At 37.7% G+C, this 17,545-nt stretch overlaps 2 protein-coding genes across 2 annotated transcripts; one reads left to right on the forward strand and one right to left on the reverse strand.

The window, feature by feature from the left end:
• Positions 1–424: 424 nt before the first annotated feature.
• On the reverse strand, positions 425–5,993 carry LOC149936571 (uncharacterized). The gene is made up of 4 exons (XM_090154406.1): positions 5,899–5,993; positions 4,434–4,635; positions 3,133–3,410; positions 425–662 (listed from the first exon to the last, which is right to left on the reverse strand). The coding sequence occupies exons 1-4, from the start codon at positions 5,980–5,982 to the stop codon at positions 462–464; spliced, it is 765 nt and encodes a 254-aa protein (XP_090010532.1). The 5' UTR covers positions 5,983–5,993; the 3' UTR covers positions 425–461.
• Positions 5,994–9,107: 3,114 nt separating this feature from the next.
• LOC149936572 (uncharacterized) lies at positions 9,108–10,781 on the forward strand. Its single transcript, XM_090181348.1, has 2 exons — positions 9,108–10,604; positions 10,673–10,781. Exons 1-2 carry the CDS (start codon positions 9,173–9,175, stop codon positions 10,675–10,677), a joined length of 1,437 nt encoding a protein of 478 aa, XP_090037474.1. The 5' UTR covers positions 9,108–9,172; the 3' UTR covers positions 10,678–10,781.
• Positions 10,782–17,545: the final 6,764 nt, after the last annotated feature.

Here is a 17,545-nt window from a genome sequence, read left to right on the forward strand (position 1 = left end):
GTTTTATAATTGTCTGATTATTTTCAAGTTTATAGCTGTAGCTTTTTGGTCCAGTTGATACGAATTTTGTGATATATGAATTAGAGGTCGGCATTATCTGACCGTTATCCACGTTATTTGGGGTTATCTATGGATAAATATGAAAGTCGGATAATTTTTTTTGATTACATGACGTAGTAGAATTAATCAAATAAAATAGTTGTGGATGTAGAAGATTACCATTTTAATCAAAAAAGTTATTGCGTTAAAACATTTTTCCAAATCTCTTTGTCAACAAACTAAACCGTTCAACTTTCGACATAGAAACAAATGTTCAACTAAGCAATAACAAAATAAAGAGACCAATAGATAATTTCCGTAACATTATTTTTTTAATTTTTTTTAGAAAGAACTCGATAAATAATTGTTAATGGAATTGTTTTTTAAAGGTTTTTAGAATCAATTATACAAAAACCAATATTTTAATTTGTTGAATCGTTATCCTTCCACCATAACTTCAGAGACATCATGGCGGTAATTGTATCTGCCTGGAGACTTCCCCTCTTAGTGGTAATAAGATCACTTCCAGCAGAAAATACTCTTTCGGCTGGCACTGATGTTGCTGGTATGGCAAGATAGTCTTTCGCCATTACACACACCGAAGGATACATAATTTGGTTATCCTGCAAAGAGGACATCGTAATTAAGGATGTATTGGTAATAGGTTTTCTAGATTGAGTATGTAAACCTGTTTGTTTAGTAGGGTCAAAATTTGGTCGAGTCTTGTATCAAGTACTTGATTAAGAAAATATTATTTGCGTAGTCAAGTTAAGAAAAATGTCCGGTTACTCGCACGAGTTTATTTAGTTTAGCACTTTTTTTAGCGCGCGTCATAATGTTATTTTCTTTACGCGCGTAAAAACGTTTGAACGTTTCAAAGCTGAGAAACGCGTCGTTGCGCGCGCCAGTGGAAAACAAGCTTTAACGTGTCAAAACTGAGGAACGCGCTATCGCGTGCTAGTGGTAAACAAGTGATATGCTTGTTTCGGACTCAAGACCGATCCACACTAGGAATTTTTCGCGATTTGGCACGCTTTGCAGTCCAGGGTTGGCAAAATCCTTGTTTTTTTTCAAAAAGAACAAAAACAATGTTTTTTATTGTTTTAAACAAGATTCATTGTTTTTAACTGTTTTTAAATCAAACAATAAAAAAAACCTTAATAAAAAATAAAAAACTATGTTTAAAACACGTTTTAAACTATTCATTATACTTATGAATGGAATCAGACTCACGAGTAAACTCATTTAAAGAAATATTACGTATCATCTAGGATCCTTGCTCCTAGGTATCATTAAACGTATTATCATAAGTGGCATAATTACCCTAAGTGTGTCAATAAGATGAATTTTTCAATTATACCTTTTTTAATGAAAGTGACGTAAATGACGTCATTTTTGTGTTTGCGAAGCGGCGTCTGCGGCGCGAGTATTAAAAATACCATATAGGGTACTTGAACGGAATTCGCGAGTCTTACGTTTCTTTGGTCTGTTTAGAACAAGCTATAATTGAAGATTTTCTGTGGTAAAGGCTAGGCACACTTAGGGTAATTATGCCACATATGGTATTATAAATAAACTCACAGGGAGAAGAACCAAAGAGTACACGCTTATTTAAACGAGCCAAGAATTTCCCTAAGCGTTGTTGACCAACCATTGACGGCCTTTGAGTTTTCGATGACCCATGCAAATACTACCTAACCTGTAGTAGGGTTTTTAATATAGCTATCATCCTGGAATTTTCCGTCCCATAGTACTAAGAAAAGGGAAAATAGCTAGTTATCCACACGTGGTTTTTAGTTTTGGTTTATTGAAATGTGCACGTCTGCAGTCATAAATCATCACAAATAAACAATGTTATAAAAAATAAGAACTTAGATACCTCTATAATCTTAAAACTTCCATCACATCATAAAATTTCTAAAAAATCGAGAAAGGGGACCGAAATCCCTTGATTTTTACCTAGGAGTGCCGCCTAGTCGGTAGCCCGATCTGTCCAGACCGTCTGTGTTTCTTGTTACTTAAAACCCGGCACAACCCGACTAAATAGCAACTCTACTTTTATCTCGTGCATAGGTAGTGTCCCAAATAGATGTATATTGGCAGCTATATACATTCTATTTAAACAAAAAGACAAAATTCAATGCGTTTGTAGGATTTTTGCACTGGTAGGAAATTTAGGAAATCATATCGAGCCCTTTCAGTCGCTCTTTTCAGAGAATCTTAAAATCAAACTACCCGTTATCAATACAATTTACCTTTCTTAGAGCCTTGGAATGGTTTTTTCTACCTTTTCCCTCATATTGAATAACCAAAATCTTACAAAAAAAAATGAAAATGTACCTTGTAAAAAACATGTTTAAAACAGATAGTTTAAAACGTTTAAAACAAATTGGTGTTTGTTTAAAATATTGGTTTTAAACGTGTTTTAAACACTTGTTTTAAACATTTTGTTTAAAACTTGCCAACCCTGCTTTGCACGCATAATCGCTTGAAACGTGTCTCGTCCACACACGAAAATTTTGAAAACTTCCTGTGTGAACGAGATGCGTTACAAGCGATTATGCGTGCGAAATCGCGAAAAATTCATAGTGTGAATCGGTCTTAACGCGCGCGATGGCGCGTGCCGGATGTAGAAGGTTTTGCACGCGTATAGAAAAATACATTATGACGCGTGTTAGTGGAAATTAAGCTTAATGCTTGTTTTTCACTATAGTGGCCGTAACGACGCGTTTCTCAACTTTGACACATACAAACGGTCTTACGCGAGTAAAGACATAAGACGCGCGCTAGTGGAAACTAAGCTTTACAGTCGAACGATAAATTCACGCAATTGCTTTATGAACGGTTTTTAGTTTCAATCGCTCAAGATCGTGGAACAGCGGATATCTCTCCATCACTTTTACTCCTTTACCGTTAAAGCGAATATCGCCAATAGAAAATCTCGGAAATAGCGTCGCAGCGAGCTTATAACATGTACCCAACGGAATTAGAAAAATAATAAGTCAGCTTATACTGCTATTAATAGATAAGGTATAATTTTCCTAATCTCGAAAAAACGACTGTAATCACAATGAAACCGTTATAATTACTTACTTTCCACCATTGTAATATGTTGGTTTTAGGTGGCTGGAGGTCATCCTGGAAGAACTTCAATAGTTCAGACCCGCGAACGAATTTGGCTGGGCGCTTTGGGAAAAACGCGAGAATACCCGTGCGATCTTCATCAGCGCATGCGGCGTTTGAAGTCGAGGCTACGTTACTCTTCTCGTAGTAGGTATTAAAAATATTTAAAATCTTGGTCTTAATGGATTTAGCTTGTGTTTTTTCGCAATTTGCTTGAGTGAAATCCATTTTTAATGTAGGGTCCAAAGCTAAATAATGAAATAGTGAAAATAATATTTTACTATACGTTACATATATACAGATCTTAATGAAGGTTCTAACTTAAGATTTGAAAACATTAATAGTAGGAACATTAAGCTATGTGTTATGTTTTGAAATAATGGCAATCGTAAGTTACAACAGTGTGACGCTTTCTAGTTGTACAACGCAACGTTTTTAATTGATAGCAGGTGAAAACTATTCGCCAGTCCTGAACCGTTCGGACTGTCGCTACGCAGACTACTCGCCGGATATAGAATTCTCGGACAGTTCGGGCGCAGACTCTTCGCTCTCGAACACAGGTTTTCGGATCGTTCGGGACTGTCCGAGCAGTACTTGCTCTCGAGATGGAACTGGGCTAGAACTCAAGTAAAATTCGTCTACTTGTTAGTCAGCCGTCAAACATAGCCCCTGCCTTCTCCATTTTTAGTAGTTCTTAACCCATCTATTCGAAAAAAAATACCGAACTGTTCGGAATTTTTAGTGACGTCGCATCTCGGTTTCGAACAGTACTGTGGACTGTTCGGGATTGGCAAATAGTTTTCACTTAATTTGTTGCGCCAAGAACCACACTCTTGTCTTAAAATTGCGAACTACTGAATTGATCTAAAAACATTTTACTCGTATATATAAATTATATTCATCAAACTACGTGGAAATAATTTCTACGTAGTAAATTCTAGGAACCGGAACCGATAATATCAAAATTTAATAACCGGAATCGAAACCGGTACCCTTAAAGTAAAAATTTTAGAACAGGAACCGATGAACCGAAACTTTAAGAATAGGATCCGGAACCAATATAGCTCAAAAACGTTGAACCTTTGCATCCGTACTGTTCACTACCCGTAAATAATACCCAACCCTTTAGCTTTGACTTTACAAAAGATACTACCTAAGATTGTACTTTCTGTACTCGGTGTACATAATTATCAAAGGTAGTGCACCCCTCGCGTTTGGGATAATGAAAACCAACGTGCTTGTAACTAGTGACGTATGAAAAAATATCGTACCAATAGCTATCCAAAATGCTTCGATATTCGAAGATTCACGATAGGTGTTGAGCTTAGCTCTAGCAATTGAGCACGCTTCCTCCAAAAGCGGGTCCATAGTTGGATTGTTTAGTTTCTCAAGCAACCAGTGGTAGGCCGGCATTACCATGGAAATAGTGGGATATGCCACAGAGGAAAAGGAATTCGTTGCTTCCTTGAAATCCTAAAAAAATGTTGTATTTTAAATTTACCTACGCTGTTACGAGTTTGTATAATTTTTCCGGCCTGCTCTTTCAAATGAAGAAAATTAGGAGATAGTAAAGTCAGATAAATATAGGCTGGCAGTTTGGTCGGGTTTAAGTAACCTGAATCCGCGTCTTGGGTTTAACACGATTTGGCCCCAAGCCCAATGCGCATTTTCCGATAGGGTAGGTTTCTAGTAACTTGAACTAGCCGGTCTGTAAGCCTAGTTAATATTTTACTATTAGCAACACTAGAACAGGGGCGTAGGAACCAGGAGGGGCAGGGGGGGCAATGCCCCTCCCTTGAATTTTGCTGGGAGGGGCGATTAATGTTATTGCCCCCTCCAACTTTTTGGTCAGTTGAAATCTTCAAATTCTCATTTTAAAAGCATATAAAGCTTATAGAACCTCAACTGTGTTTAAATTTCAGTCTTTTCCCACTAATTTACATAGTGGTAAAAAGTACACATGCATTCGGAGAAGCTACACTCCATAAAAAATTCAAAACCATTCTCCAGAGACCTTTCCATTTCTCTTTGCCCCCTCCAACTTCTAGAACGTTCCTACGCCCTTGCACTAGAAAAATAAGTATAACAGAAAACGTTGCCTTTGAGTACATTTTCAGAGTTATAGCGCAATCAAGGTTTAATTCAGCACAGAGCCCTTTAGCGTGTAAAATATGTCCAAACCGATCTGTACTACTATACCAAGGACGAATATAAACGGTTGCGCGTCATATAAACCATTGGTTACCAAACTGTTCCGTCGCTGAAACTAAGATTAACCGGCATCTGCACAACCCCAAAGGTCAGACGGATTTTGGTATTCAACAGTCTATTAATACGTTCTAAATAAATCTTCGGATAAAGTTTCGGAAACACTGGTTTATGTTTCCACCGTTCCGCTTGCAAACGTTCAGAACATTTCGGCTGAACCGCTATCGCGGAGTAACTTAATATCGTTTGGTGACGTCGTCGCATCGGCGTTCAGGCAACACATGACTATCACATCGCATTCAAAACCAAACCTATTAACGAAGTGTTTCCTAAACACTACAAGCCACTTCGATATCGAAACGACGCAACTCGTCTCCGAGGGCTCGACTATATCCCACTTACAAGTTAGTTCGGTTGCTAGCTGCTGCGCGAGTTTCGTTGTTGAAAATGGCTGGGTCAGAATTTAGCATTAACGCAAAACGAAGTATCATACTCAGTATTTTTAAAGTTACTTATGATGATACTAACCTTAAGCAAATTAAGGAGTACGGATAATGCATCCCATTCGGCGTCTGATAAAGTAAATTTCCTTATGTCTTTATCTGTTTGCATTATTGCTTGCAGAGACTAAAGAGAAGATATTTACAGCAAAAGTCAAAATTTCATCTAAACACGACCAAATCGCTAATCAAGAGCGTATCAAGGATTTTATTTCCGGAGGCGTAATAGTCGAACAATTTCCCGAGACTCATTTAAGCTAACCGCCTGCCACTCATCCATTACCTGCGGAATACTTGAAATACATGTAAATAAATAAATAAAAAAAACAAAAAGTTAAAAGAAGATTCACTGTAACTTCAGGGTAAATATATTATTTTAACATTTTAAATTACATAATATTAAGTTAAAATTTAAGCGCAATAAATTCTAAATTTCTAATTTTATGTTTAAACAAGTTTTAAGCTTTCGTCTTTTTAAACCTAGAATAATATTGTCTATTTAGTAGTTTTATCTGACTGAAAATGTTTTCCATATTAAAGATACAAACCTGAACAGAAATCATCCTCCTTGAAATGCAGGCTGCAGACCTTCTGTGTATCTTTTGGTACAAAACATCCCGACTTATGTTCTTTAACCATAGGCTTTCTTCGCTAGGAAACTCGTGAAAAGATAGCAGGTCTTTCCTATTTACATGGTTTGATGTACAATATGGTACTCAACATGAAAGCATTGTGATGAATATTTATTTATATTTATATATATTTTATTTCATTAGTTTCAAAGATTAGCTATCTTTTATCTTCAAAGGGAAAAATATCTAATTCGTTTTACACATCAAAACGCTCTAAACACCTCTACAGCCTACAAAACTATGTGTTCGAATACGGCGCCTTCTTCATTTAATTTTCATAAGGTAATATCAGAAGTAAGTGAACCAAAGTTATTGAAATAACGCTCAGAATGGGAGGGCGTTTTCCTTATGAAAATGATGAGAAAATCGAGTCAAATGAAAGCTCATTTCCATCCCCGTCTTTTGACGTGATAAATTGCACTTGGGAATAGGCGCTTAAATAAAACATCTTCCCAGAAATTGCACAGAAGTAATATTTCCGACAGCCAGGACTCATAACTTACTATTTATATAGTGCTTGTTGAAATATTAGCAAGCTGGAAACTTTTCTCGAACATCACATCGGTTCTTTGCTTAGCCTTAACATGCCAAAAAAGTTACCTGGTTAAAAGGAAACACTTGTTGCATACCGTACTGCAAAAGTAATACGTTTAGTTCTTAAGTAATTAGTTTTCATCTTTTTCCGAAAGATAATTTTATACGAAATGAATGGACGCTTCAATAAAAGATACTCGTTTGTATCCCCTCTCCAAATTCATCTGGGAAGGAGCTATTTCCGGTCGGTCGGTTAAACGGTTAGAATGGCTAGCCAAAAAGTCGTATATAAGCCAATAGGAGACGCGTTTTTGCCCTCATGAGAATTTTGCGTCAGATAAGAAACGCGTCGGCTCACGTGTATAAGGAACATACTAATGTTAATTTTCGATAATATATTTTAAGGTAAAATATATAATGTTACTAAAACTAAGTATAAGAAGATAATATTATTATTATTATCATCCTCTTATGGTATAAATAATTAAAATTATATGTAATATTTTTATATTACCGGGCAATTTTAAGGCTTCTCATGTAGGCAGAGTAATTCATTTCGTATGAAATTATCTTTCGGAAAAAGATGAAAACTAATTCCTTTAGAACTAAACGTATTTCTTTTGCAGTGCGGTATGCAACAAGTGTTTCCTTTTAACCAGGTAATTTTTTTTGGCATGTTAAGGCTTAGCAAAAAACCGATGTTACGTTCGAGAAAGTTTCCAGCTGTCTAATATTTCAACAAGCACTATATAAATAATAACTTATGAGTCCTGGCGGTCGGAAATATTACTTCTTGGCAATTTCTGGGAAGATGTTTTATTTAAGCGCCTATTAACTCTGCCTCCATGAGAAGCCTTAAAATTGCCCGGTAATATAAAAATATTCCGTATAATTTTAATTATTTATACTATAAGAGGATGATAATAATAATAATATTATCTTCTTATACTTAGTTTTAGTAACATTATATATTTTACCTTAAAATATATTATCGAAAATTAACATTAGTATGTTCCTTATACACGTGAGCCGACGCGTTTCTTATCTGAAGCAAAATTCTCATGAGGGCAAAAACTCGTCTCCAATTGGCTTAAATATGTCTTTTTGGCTAGCCATTCTAACCGTTTAACCGACCGACCGGAAATAGTTCCTTCCCAGATTAATTTGGAGAGGGGAGTAAAAACCGAGAATCTTTTATTGAAGCGTCCATTGTTGATATAGCTATTTCTATGTATAAAAAATCATGGTTTCATAAAAACCAAAACTTTTTTTTCGGCCTAGGAGCGCACAAAATTCCAGGTAAAAATGTAACTTCATAAGGAAAACGCGTCTGATAACTTCGGTTCATTTACTTCTGGTAATATTTTTTCAAACTATAAATTATACATAAATATATTGAGAAAAGATAGTTACTAAACCTTGTTTTTTTCTAAAAAGAAAAGTGGAAAACTGAAGAAATAACATTTTTCTGCGATTTCACTTGTATTCCCCGCCTTTTTGGTCGTACGTAGCGCCCCTAGCGCGATTTTTCACACACGTCAATTAAAATTTAGATATGAGGAGATTGAAGGGCCAGAAAAGCCGCTAAACAGTGGCGTAACCAGAAACTCGTCAAGGGGGGTCAAAATATGTGAATGTTAAGAGGGGGGTCGAGAAGGGGGTGGAAGGTTAGTACAGTCAAAGGTAGGCCCAAGGGGGGTCTGCACCCGGAAACCCTCACCCTCCGTTGTCTACGCCACTGCCGCTAAAGCGCGGTAGGTGCGATCGAAGTTGGCCGTGCTTAGAGCTAGACATAATCTTAAAACTTGTGAAGTGTAAAAAAACCTGTTTTAGATTTTAACTGTAGATATTAAAATAATACACAATGAGTTTAACTTCCATATAAATTAAACATACGAGTATAACAATATAGCTAAAAAACACATAAAAACGTGGATTTCAAATAATTTTTTACTAATTTATTTTTTTCGTATGCTGGCAAACCTTCAAAACGTCTTGGTTTTAGTTTTGGTTTTATTTTCAGTGGAGTTGGAGAGTCTAATGACAACAGATAAAAGTCAAGATCTCAAGAACTATCAATTTAGTTTTATAATCAATTGATTGTTTAGAGTTCCAGTTATTATTTTACAGTTTAAAATGACGTGTCAGCAATTTTTATATGGATCTTTAAATGATTTGGGCAAAGAAATGGAAAAAAGAATAACAGATGCTTTACATGATTCCTCATCAACTATTGAAGTAATTTCCAAGGTGTTTGAGGATATTATGATTGACATTGAAAAGAAAAATGGTATTGATACTTTTACCGGCCACGGTGTTTCCATAAAGTTTGCCTTGCTGATCAATAAAAAAGAAAATAAAGATGCTGCTCTATCCTTTCTGAGGAGAAAACTAGAAAGAATGGGACAAGATGAATTTAACACATTAATCACAATGGCAGCAATTTATGACAAGAATGGTGAATACGGAGAGGCAATTAAAACCTTAGAAAGAGCAAGGAAAGTAGTTTCTGAAGAAGATAATTTAAAATTCGCAGTTTTGATGTTGAAGTTGGCTGCGGATTATTGGAATTACAAATCACAATGTACCGAAGCTTATAAATTTCAAAAGAAAGGGATAGAGTTATTGGATGAACTACACACAGAGTACTTGGAATTGAAATCACCATCTTCAGAAGCAGGGAGGATGTTCATAGATGCCTACAAAACTGCAGCCTACGTGTACAGAATTCAGAACAATTACTCAAAATGCTCCGAATGCTATGAAAAAGCTTATAATATTGTTAAAAAATGCCCCAATTCTAAACTTTACCATTTAAAGGGCTTAAGTCAAGTTTGTGCAGCACAGTCTAATATTCAGATGTACGATAACAAGCCGGGTTTAGTAGCCCATTTGATGGATGAAGCTATTGAAATTGGAGATGAAATAGCAGCTAATAATGAATTCATGGAAGCTCATGTTGACACTATTACTCACATATATTCAAGACTGGCCCACACAAATGATGTACTGAAAGATAGAGAGAGGGGCTTGACAATCCGTTTAAAGACTTTGGAATGGTTAAGGCAATATCAAGGAGAGAAGCATCCTGAAGTTGCGAGAGTCTCTGCAGGCATAGCATTCACTTACTATTTGATAAGAGATAGAGATAAATGTGACGAATACGTTGATCTGGCTGAAGATATTTTAAGCTCATGCGGATACAAGGAAGATATTTTGAAGGCTAAGCTTTATTTTCGGGAAATTTCAGACACACTACATATCCTTGGAAGCTTATTTTCGATGATGAATGAGTTTGGAAATGGTGAAGAATATTACAAGCATTCGCTAGACCTGCATGTAAAAGTTTACGGAGAAAAACATCAGCGTACATCAAAAATTTATCGTTTTCTAGGAAATTTATACTCAAGGTGGGGAAAGAAAGACCTCGCTGTGGAGTGGCTGACCAAGGCAATAGATGTCTCAAAACTATATCTTCCCGCTAGTCAAAATTTGATTGATAAAATCAAGAATGATTTGGAAAAAGCAACAACTCCCAGAAATCCTAGAGTGCGCTCAACCAGAAGAAGTAGAAATTACTAGTTATTTTGAAAATTTCTATTTTATCTTATTCACTTATACTTTTCTACTTCCCAGCATGACTGGATATAAGCTAACTTGAACCTTATTCAATTGATATATAAATGTGGGGCCTTATTATTATTATTACTTAATTCCTAAGCAAAATAAATTTTGTAATATAATACAGTGGATTTGTATTTTTTGTACAAACTATTTAATAAATTAATAACCTGTATTTCAAAACTATTGACAAATATTTTTGTACTAAAGAAATATTTAAAAATCAAGTAGAAATCTTTCATTCATTGAAGGATAACATTATCCTTGATTCAATGATTCATCCTACCAGAATTTTTTTTTTTTTTTTTTGGAGAGTGACACGCAAAGTGATGTCGGCTAAAAGCCTTAGACACCAACACTACAAATAAAGAGGACAAACAGTCAAGGCAATAAAAAACTCAAAACCGCTGCAGGGCACGCAAGAACCCCGACAACAGTCGAAAATACCCCGGCGAGGGCAGAGTACCGCCAAAAGAGGCCGGTAAACCAACCCCCACCAAAGCGTGAAAAAACGCCGTCCGGGCCACCGCCGAACTGGGGCAAAACAAGACAAAGTGAGCCAAATCGCCTACAATCCGACATAACGGGCAAAGGGGAGAAGAACGCAAGCCAAAGCGATGTAACACCGCCGGGACAGGGAAACGATCAACCCGAGCCAATGACAGCAGCCGTTCTTGGGACCGGGACAAATGACAGTCCCAGACCAAAGGGCGGGTCGGAAAAGCCTGCAGAGAGAAGAGAAAACGGCCGGACAGGGCAGTTTCCCAGGCACGCCGCCAAAGCCTGTTGAGCGCGGAAGAACACCGACGCCGAATAGTCAGAGTATCCGGGGGCGGGACATAGAAAGGAGCCACTGCTGTAGAGCAAGCCGCACGGGCCAGGGCATCCACCTGCTCATTGGGAACGATACCCACATGGGAGGGTGTCCACAATAGACGAAAACGAGCAGTAGGAGAAGAGAGTAACGTCCCATACAAGGTCTGGACCAACGGATCCAGAGACGAGCCGTCCGCTAAAACATATAAGGCGGAGAGAGAATCCGAACACAAAATCGCGGAAGAAATATCATGGGCGAGAAGCCAAGTTACCGCCTCACAGAGGGCACATAACTCGATGCGAGAAATAGCCAAAGTGGAAGGACACCGAAAACTCCGGCGAACCCCCAGACTTGGAATGACAAAGGCGAACCCGCCAAAAGGAGAAGACGGTACAAGCGAACCATCAGTAAAAACAAGACACCACTCGGAAGAAAGGGACTCAAGGTGACAGTAAAAAGCCGAAGCCATAGAGTGAGCGGCATAATCGGATTTCGACCCAGGCAACCACCGAACATCCAGAATAAATGGAGACGGGGTAGCCACCGGCCAAGAGGGGCTAAGAGGCTGCGAGACGACAGGCTGTTTCCATTTGAAAAACAATTTTAATTCCAACCAGTGTTGAAACTTGAAAATGTTCCTTTTTTTTTTAGATACACACACATCGGTGTCGACCCGAGGCCTTAGACACCAGCACACACACACAATAACTGATTAATCAGGGCGAGATATGTGTAACGGCCACGCCAACGGGAGGATACGTGGGGACAGGGGTGGGGACACCCTTGGCGGAAGTATTCCGACCACCCGTTAGGGGATTGGTGGTCGTCCTCACACGGCCATCCACAAACTCTGCCTCCCGGACGCCTGGGATTACAGGAGTGAGCCACTACTCCCGGCCTTGAAAATGTTCCAACATTGAAATTCCCAATGCTGGGAGGCTGCCGGGAGTAGTGGCTCACTCCTGTAATCCCAGGCGTCCGGGAGGCAGAGTTTGTGGATGGTCGTGTGAGGACGACTACCAATTCCCCAACGGGTGGTCGGAATACTTCCGCCACGGGTGTCCCCACCCCTGTCCCCACGGCCCGGGGTACTAGTTTTGGCACGCTAAACTCCTCCTAAAGTGTGTCACTGTGTGAGGCTATAGGCAGAGATATACCGCGTCCAAGGCCTAATGTTTCAACCTCCATAATTAAAAATATTCAATAGATGGTTCAATAAGTCATCCTCCCAGGAAATTAATTTTAAATAATTATAACTAAACGTCCAGAACGAGTAGTTTTTTTAGGTGGTGAGAATGGCGGAGATGTTGATGGAATCGGTGATGGCGGGATGTAACCTTTTCTTTGTTTTTTTTATTGAGATAACAGGATTACTGTCACTTTGTCCTTGTTGTGGATCTGGTAGCTGCTTTCCCGTTAATTGTTGACGTTGTTGCTGAACTGTTTTCAAGTAGCATTGTAGTGGAAAGGACTGCTGTTGTTGGTGGGACATGAGTGGTTGCGACTGTTGCTGTTGAGAGGCCAGTGTCTGTTGCCGTTGTTGTTGTTGTTGTTGAGAAACCAGTGGCTGCTGCTGTTGTTCGAGTGATGTTGTTCTACTGGTGACGTCGTTATGAAGCTGGTTGCGCCATCCCAGATTTGTTCATTGTATACTGAGTTTTTCGATGACAATGTCTTCTTTGGAACATCTGAACCATTACCTCTTGGTGAAGTTATGTCTTTGGGACGATATCGTAGATGCATACTTGTCCTCCTTAAAGTGCGACCATGTGTTGTTTTGGGACGGAGTGGGATTCAAGGCCTTTTAATATTATAGTTGCAGATACCCAAGTGCGGTGATCAGTCTGATAGTATACGTTGTCAAATGCATCAAATACGAATGGTACTGGGTTGCAGGTTGAAGTCTGTGATGTTAAACCAATGTTTGTTTTAAATTTTTTAACAACAGTTACAAGAGCAGTAACCGCAATAACTCCGCCCTTATGTAACATCATGGTAACATAACAAAAAAATCAACACAATTTTTTATACGGGGGTTAAAATGTTTAATGAAATGTACAATACTATAAAAGATTTCAATACATATTCGGCGGCCAAAAGATTTTTTAAAAGATAAATGTTTAATTATAAATAATCAAAACCAGGAAACTATATAGTATACACTTGGAATGTCTAAGGAAGATTTTTACGGCCGTGATGAAGCTCGTAGAAATGGGCGTGTCTTAAAGCGGGAAAACTCACGAGAAAAACTCTCGTGCCTCGCTACCCTAATTCGACGAAAACTCGTCATTAAGCCTAGTCATGGTTATTATATTATTAGATTACCTGATTATCTCTTTTATAACCATACAAATACCTGAAATTAGGTATCACTACACTTCTTTCGCGAAGAACGTTATAATTACTTCAAAATATTAAGTACGATAACAAATTGAGGTTTTTAAATCCATTGTTTTATAAGCCTTTTCTACCATGACGACGCATTCTTTACGCGTGAAACCTCGAGCCAATGAATTTGAAAGGTCGTGTTACGTCTAAAACTTGACGTAGTTAAGCCCCGCCTTTTTCTCGCCGCGCTTTCGTATCACCGTCCCAATGGAACCCGAGGGGCAGGTCACTTCCTTGATAACGACGCACCCCTCAAAAGATTAAATCCGATTTAATCGTGATTATTTTGATTAAATTCCATTTAATCACGATTAAGTTGATTAAATCACGTTTAATCATGATTAGAATGTTTAAATCTGATTTAATCATGATTAAATGATTAAATCTGATTAAAATGATTTAATATGTTTAAAATGATTAAATACTGATTAAAAAAATTATATCGTGATTAGTATGATTAAATCGTACTTTAGTATTGATTTTAATGATAAATTCTCGATTCAACCGATTATATTGATTAAATCGTGATTAAAATGATTAAATCTAATTAAAGAGATTAGATCATGATTAGAATGATTAAATCTCGTTTAAATCTTGATTACCTTGATTTAATCACGATTACCCTGATTTAATCACGATTACCCTGATTTAATCATTTTACTATGATTAAGACGCACTCGAAGATCTATTTGATCCGAGATTCGCTCGAAGACCTATCGGTACGAGTTATTAGTAAGTTTTTTAATTTCTTCAAATTTGTTTAGGATTTAGATATATTATCCCTTTTAATTATGGACTAATCTACTTTTTCGCGTATTTTATCATCCTTCTCACAGTCCATAGGTGGTATCTTCTAACTTAAAAAATGGAAGTGACCTGCCACCTCGATGGAACCTTAGACATTCCAAGTGTATACCTCTATACACTCTTTTACGAAGTCGGCCATTTCATTACAAGCCCAATTTAAAATAGTACAGGCCAGGGCGCCTGCACGTGCTCATCAGCTCGAGACGTCGCGTGCACTTGACCGCGTGAAGCGGCCTTGCATACACTATTTGAAATCAGACCTGTAATAAAATGACAGCTCTCACAAATAAGGATATAAAAGAGTGTTTGTTTTACTGTTTTAAATAATTTTGTTTTCTTTTTTTTTACTAATTGCTTTTTAAATTTACATTGAGATCTGTTATGGCTATTTTATATTTGTAAATAGTGGGCTATAAGTCGCATCAAAGATAATTTAAACTCGTACCCTGGATTCGAATACTGAGAGCGTTCCCATTGACGGTTTTGTAAGGAAGCGTTTACCCTTTTCCGGCACGTGACCTCAGAAAAATCGGGCTCCATTGGTTGCGGTAAGGCGCAAACCATGGAGCGAATTTTTTCTGAGTTCCAGCGGGAAGTGAGTAAACGCTATCGGCAACGCGCGAGAGAGTGATTTCGAATCTAGGGTACGAGTTTAAATTATCTTTGGTTGCATCAACGACAAACAAACAAAAATAAAAAAAATAATTGAATTTGAATTTTGAAATTCCTCATTGTTTGTTGACGTTCGGATAGAGCTTATTGAATATGCTGTATCAGATATTGTGGATACAGAGTCTCTTTTGATGTGGTATTTGGATTTCGGAGATGACGTCCCAGTAGCATCTGCGCCGGAGAGGGTAACGAGCCAACTAGAGTATTACGGTATTCCATTAGGACATAATGGAGATCTTTCCCATTCTTACCCGCTTTGTGGAGAAGATTCTTTAGAGTCTGAATTGATCTTTCCGACATTATGTTTCTCGGATAATGATGACTACTTGTCGTGTGTTGCGTGCCCCAGCTTCGCAATCAATCTTTGAATTTATACGAATTGTAAGGTGACCCGTTGCTTGAGATAAGACGCTGTGGTGCCCCATACCTTGTAAAATGCGGAAGAAGAAAGTGAATGATTGTTTCGGCATTACTGGTGTGGAGTTCTTTTGCTTCAATGAATTTTGAAAAGTAGTCAACAAGCCAAATTAGTTTTTATCTTGAAATTGAAATAGATCACGACGACGACATGAATGGCAAGTACTGTAGCTTGGGCTGCTGGGCAGATTCCACATCGGGTATGTTGAAGACCACTATTTCGGCATGATGATTAAGTTGGTTGCTGTGACTGGAAAGAACGGTGGAATGGACGATGTTGTATCGGAGCCCCATTCCGTTGAGATACCCAAGATTGAGAGCTAGAGGATTGTCTCCAACCCCGTTGAGGATGTATATAACGTGATAGCTGTCGAAGTTGCCGTGATGTAGAGCTAGATTGAGATCCAGTCGTGCGGGGACGGTGGCATGTGGGATTGAGTCCCAGGACGTACAGCTATAGAAATCTTATAACGTAGAATGATTCCGTATAAATACAAAATGGTCAAATTACATTTTCGGAGGTTTCGTCATTATCAGAAAATCACAATTCAAAGAGTTATTACGGCAACGACTCGTTGCCATCTAGTTTGAGTTACTGAAAATAATAATTCGATTTTAGATTACGTCACCTTAAGAACCCGCATTTGATTGGCCCACGTCAATCTAATCACGGCCCCCTGCACGCGCTCACGTGAGCGCGTGCAGGGGGCCGTGATCAATTTTAATGTAGTTTTTAAACATGGTAGACTGTTTCTTTACTCGTAAAGATTTTTCTCTTACATGCAATCGTTTTGGATAACTGTTGCGTTGTTTGTTGTTATGGCTCCTCGACGTTTCATTTCCACATTTAGAAAACGATTTGCGGTGGACGATAATGTGTCGTTGTAGAGGCCCTGGTAAAATTTGGGTTTTATTAAGCCTCGGGGTAATTTGAAATGTTAACAAACGGCGGGCTATTCAAATTGGTGATTTGGTAAAAGTTACTTCAGGAAGTTCAGTGAGCCTAGTGGAACAACAACTCGGGACTATAATTACTGCAATATCTGGTTTTTTATAAACACTTTATTTAGCATTGTAAATATCGGTATTCGTACAAAACAAATTTAATTCTGATTCTATACACAAGTCGCCATTCAACCATCGCTACATTAGTTATATCGGAGGAATATGAGATACACATCATTGTTCTCTATAAATATATATTTGCAAAGGAAATACACATTTCAGGAAATATACTCAAAAGGCCACAGAGGGAGAAAATCTACAAATAACTTTGCTACCTCATTCTTTAGTATAATATATTTTTTCTGGGATATAATTACTCTTTCATAAGGTTTTTGTTTATCTAAGTTTCTACAAACATAAATGTAATATTACTTACTTTAAATGTGAAATAAACTTTAAATACAAAGATTAATACTAAGGACCTTCAGTCACTGCTTTTCCTAAAACTGCCATTGAAATTGCTTGCTATTTTAAAAGTTGGGCCTATGTCAGGCCTAGGCTTAAATATTTTCAAAGCGAACCTAAACGAAATCTTATTTATCTTCCTAACAATGGTATTTAAATATTCCTTATAATAAGTAAATATGAAACAAAACTAAAATTAAAAAAAATCTTACCACTATTATTAAATAAAAATCCAAAAACGTTGAAGTGGTTCATGTGAAAACATTCCAGCAAAAACCTATGGGAATTCTGCGAGCTTGGATCGGATGCAGACTTGGAAATAGTTATATTTTTAACGAGGCCCTGCGGGCCCCCGACCCCCCTTAAGTTTATTTTTA

This window comes from Leiobunum rupestre, chromosome 7 (assembly GCF_980474605.1).
Source record: "Leiobunum rupestre chromosome 7, qqLeiRupe1.1.hap1, whole genome shotgun sequence".
Lineage (NCBI taxonomy): Eukaryota > Metazoa > Arthropoda > Arachnida > Opiliones > Sclerosomatidae > Leiobunum > Leiobunum rupestre.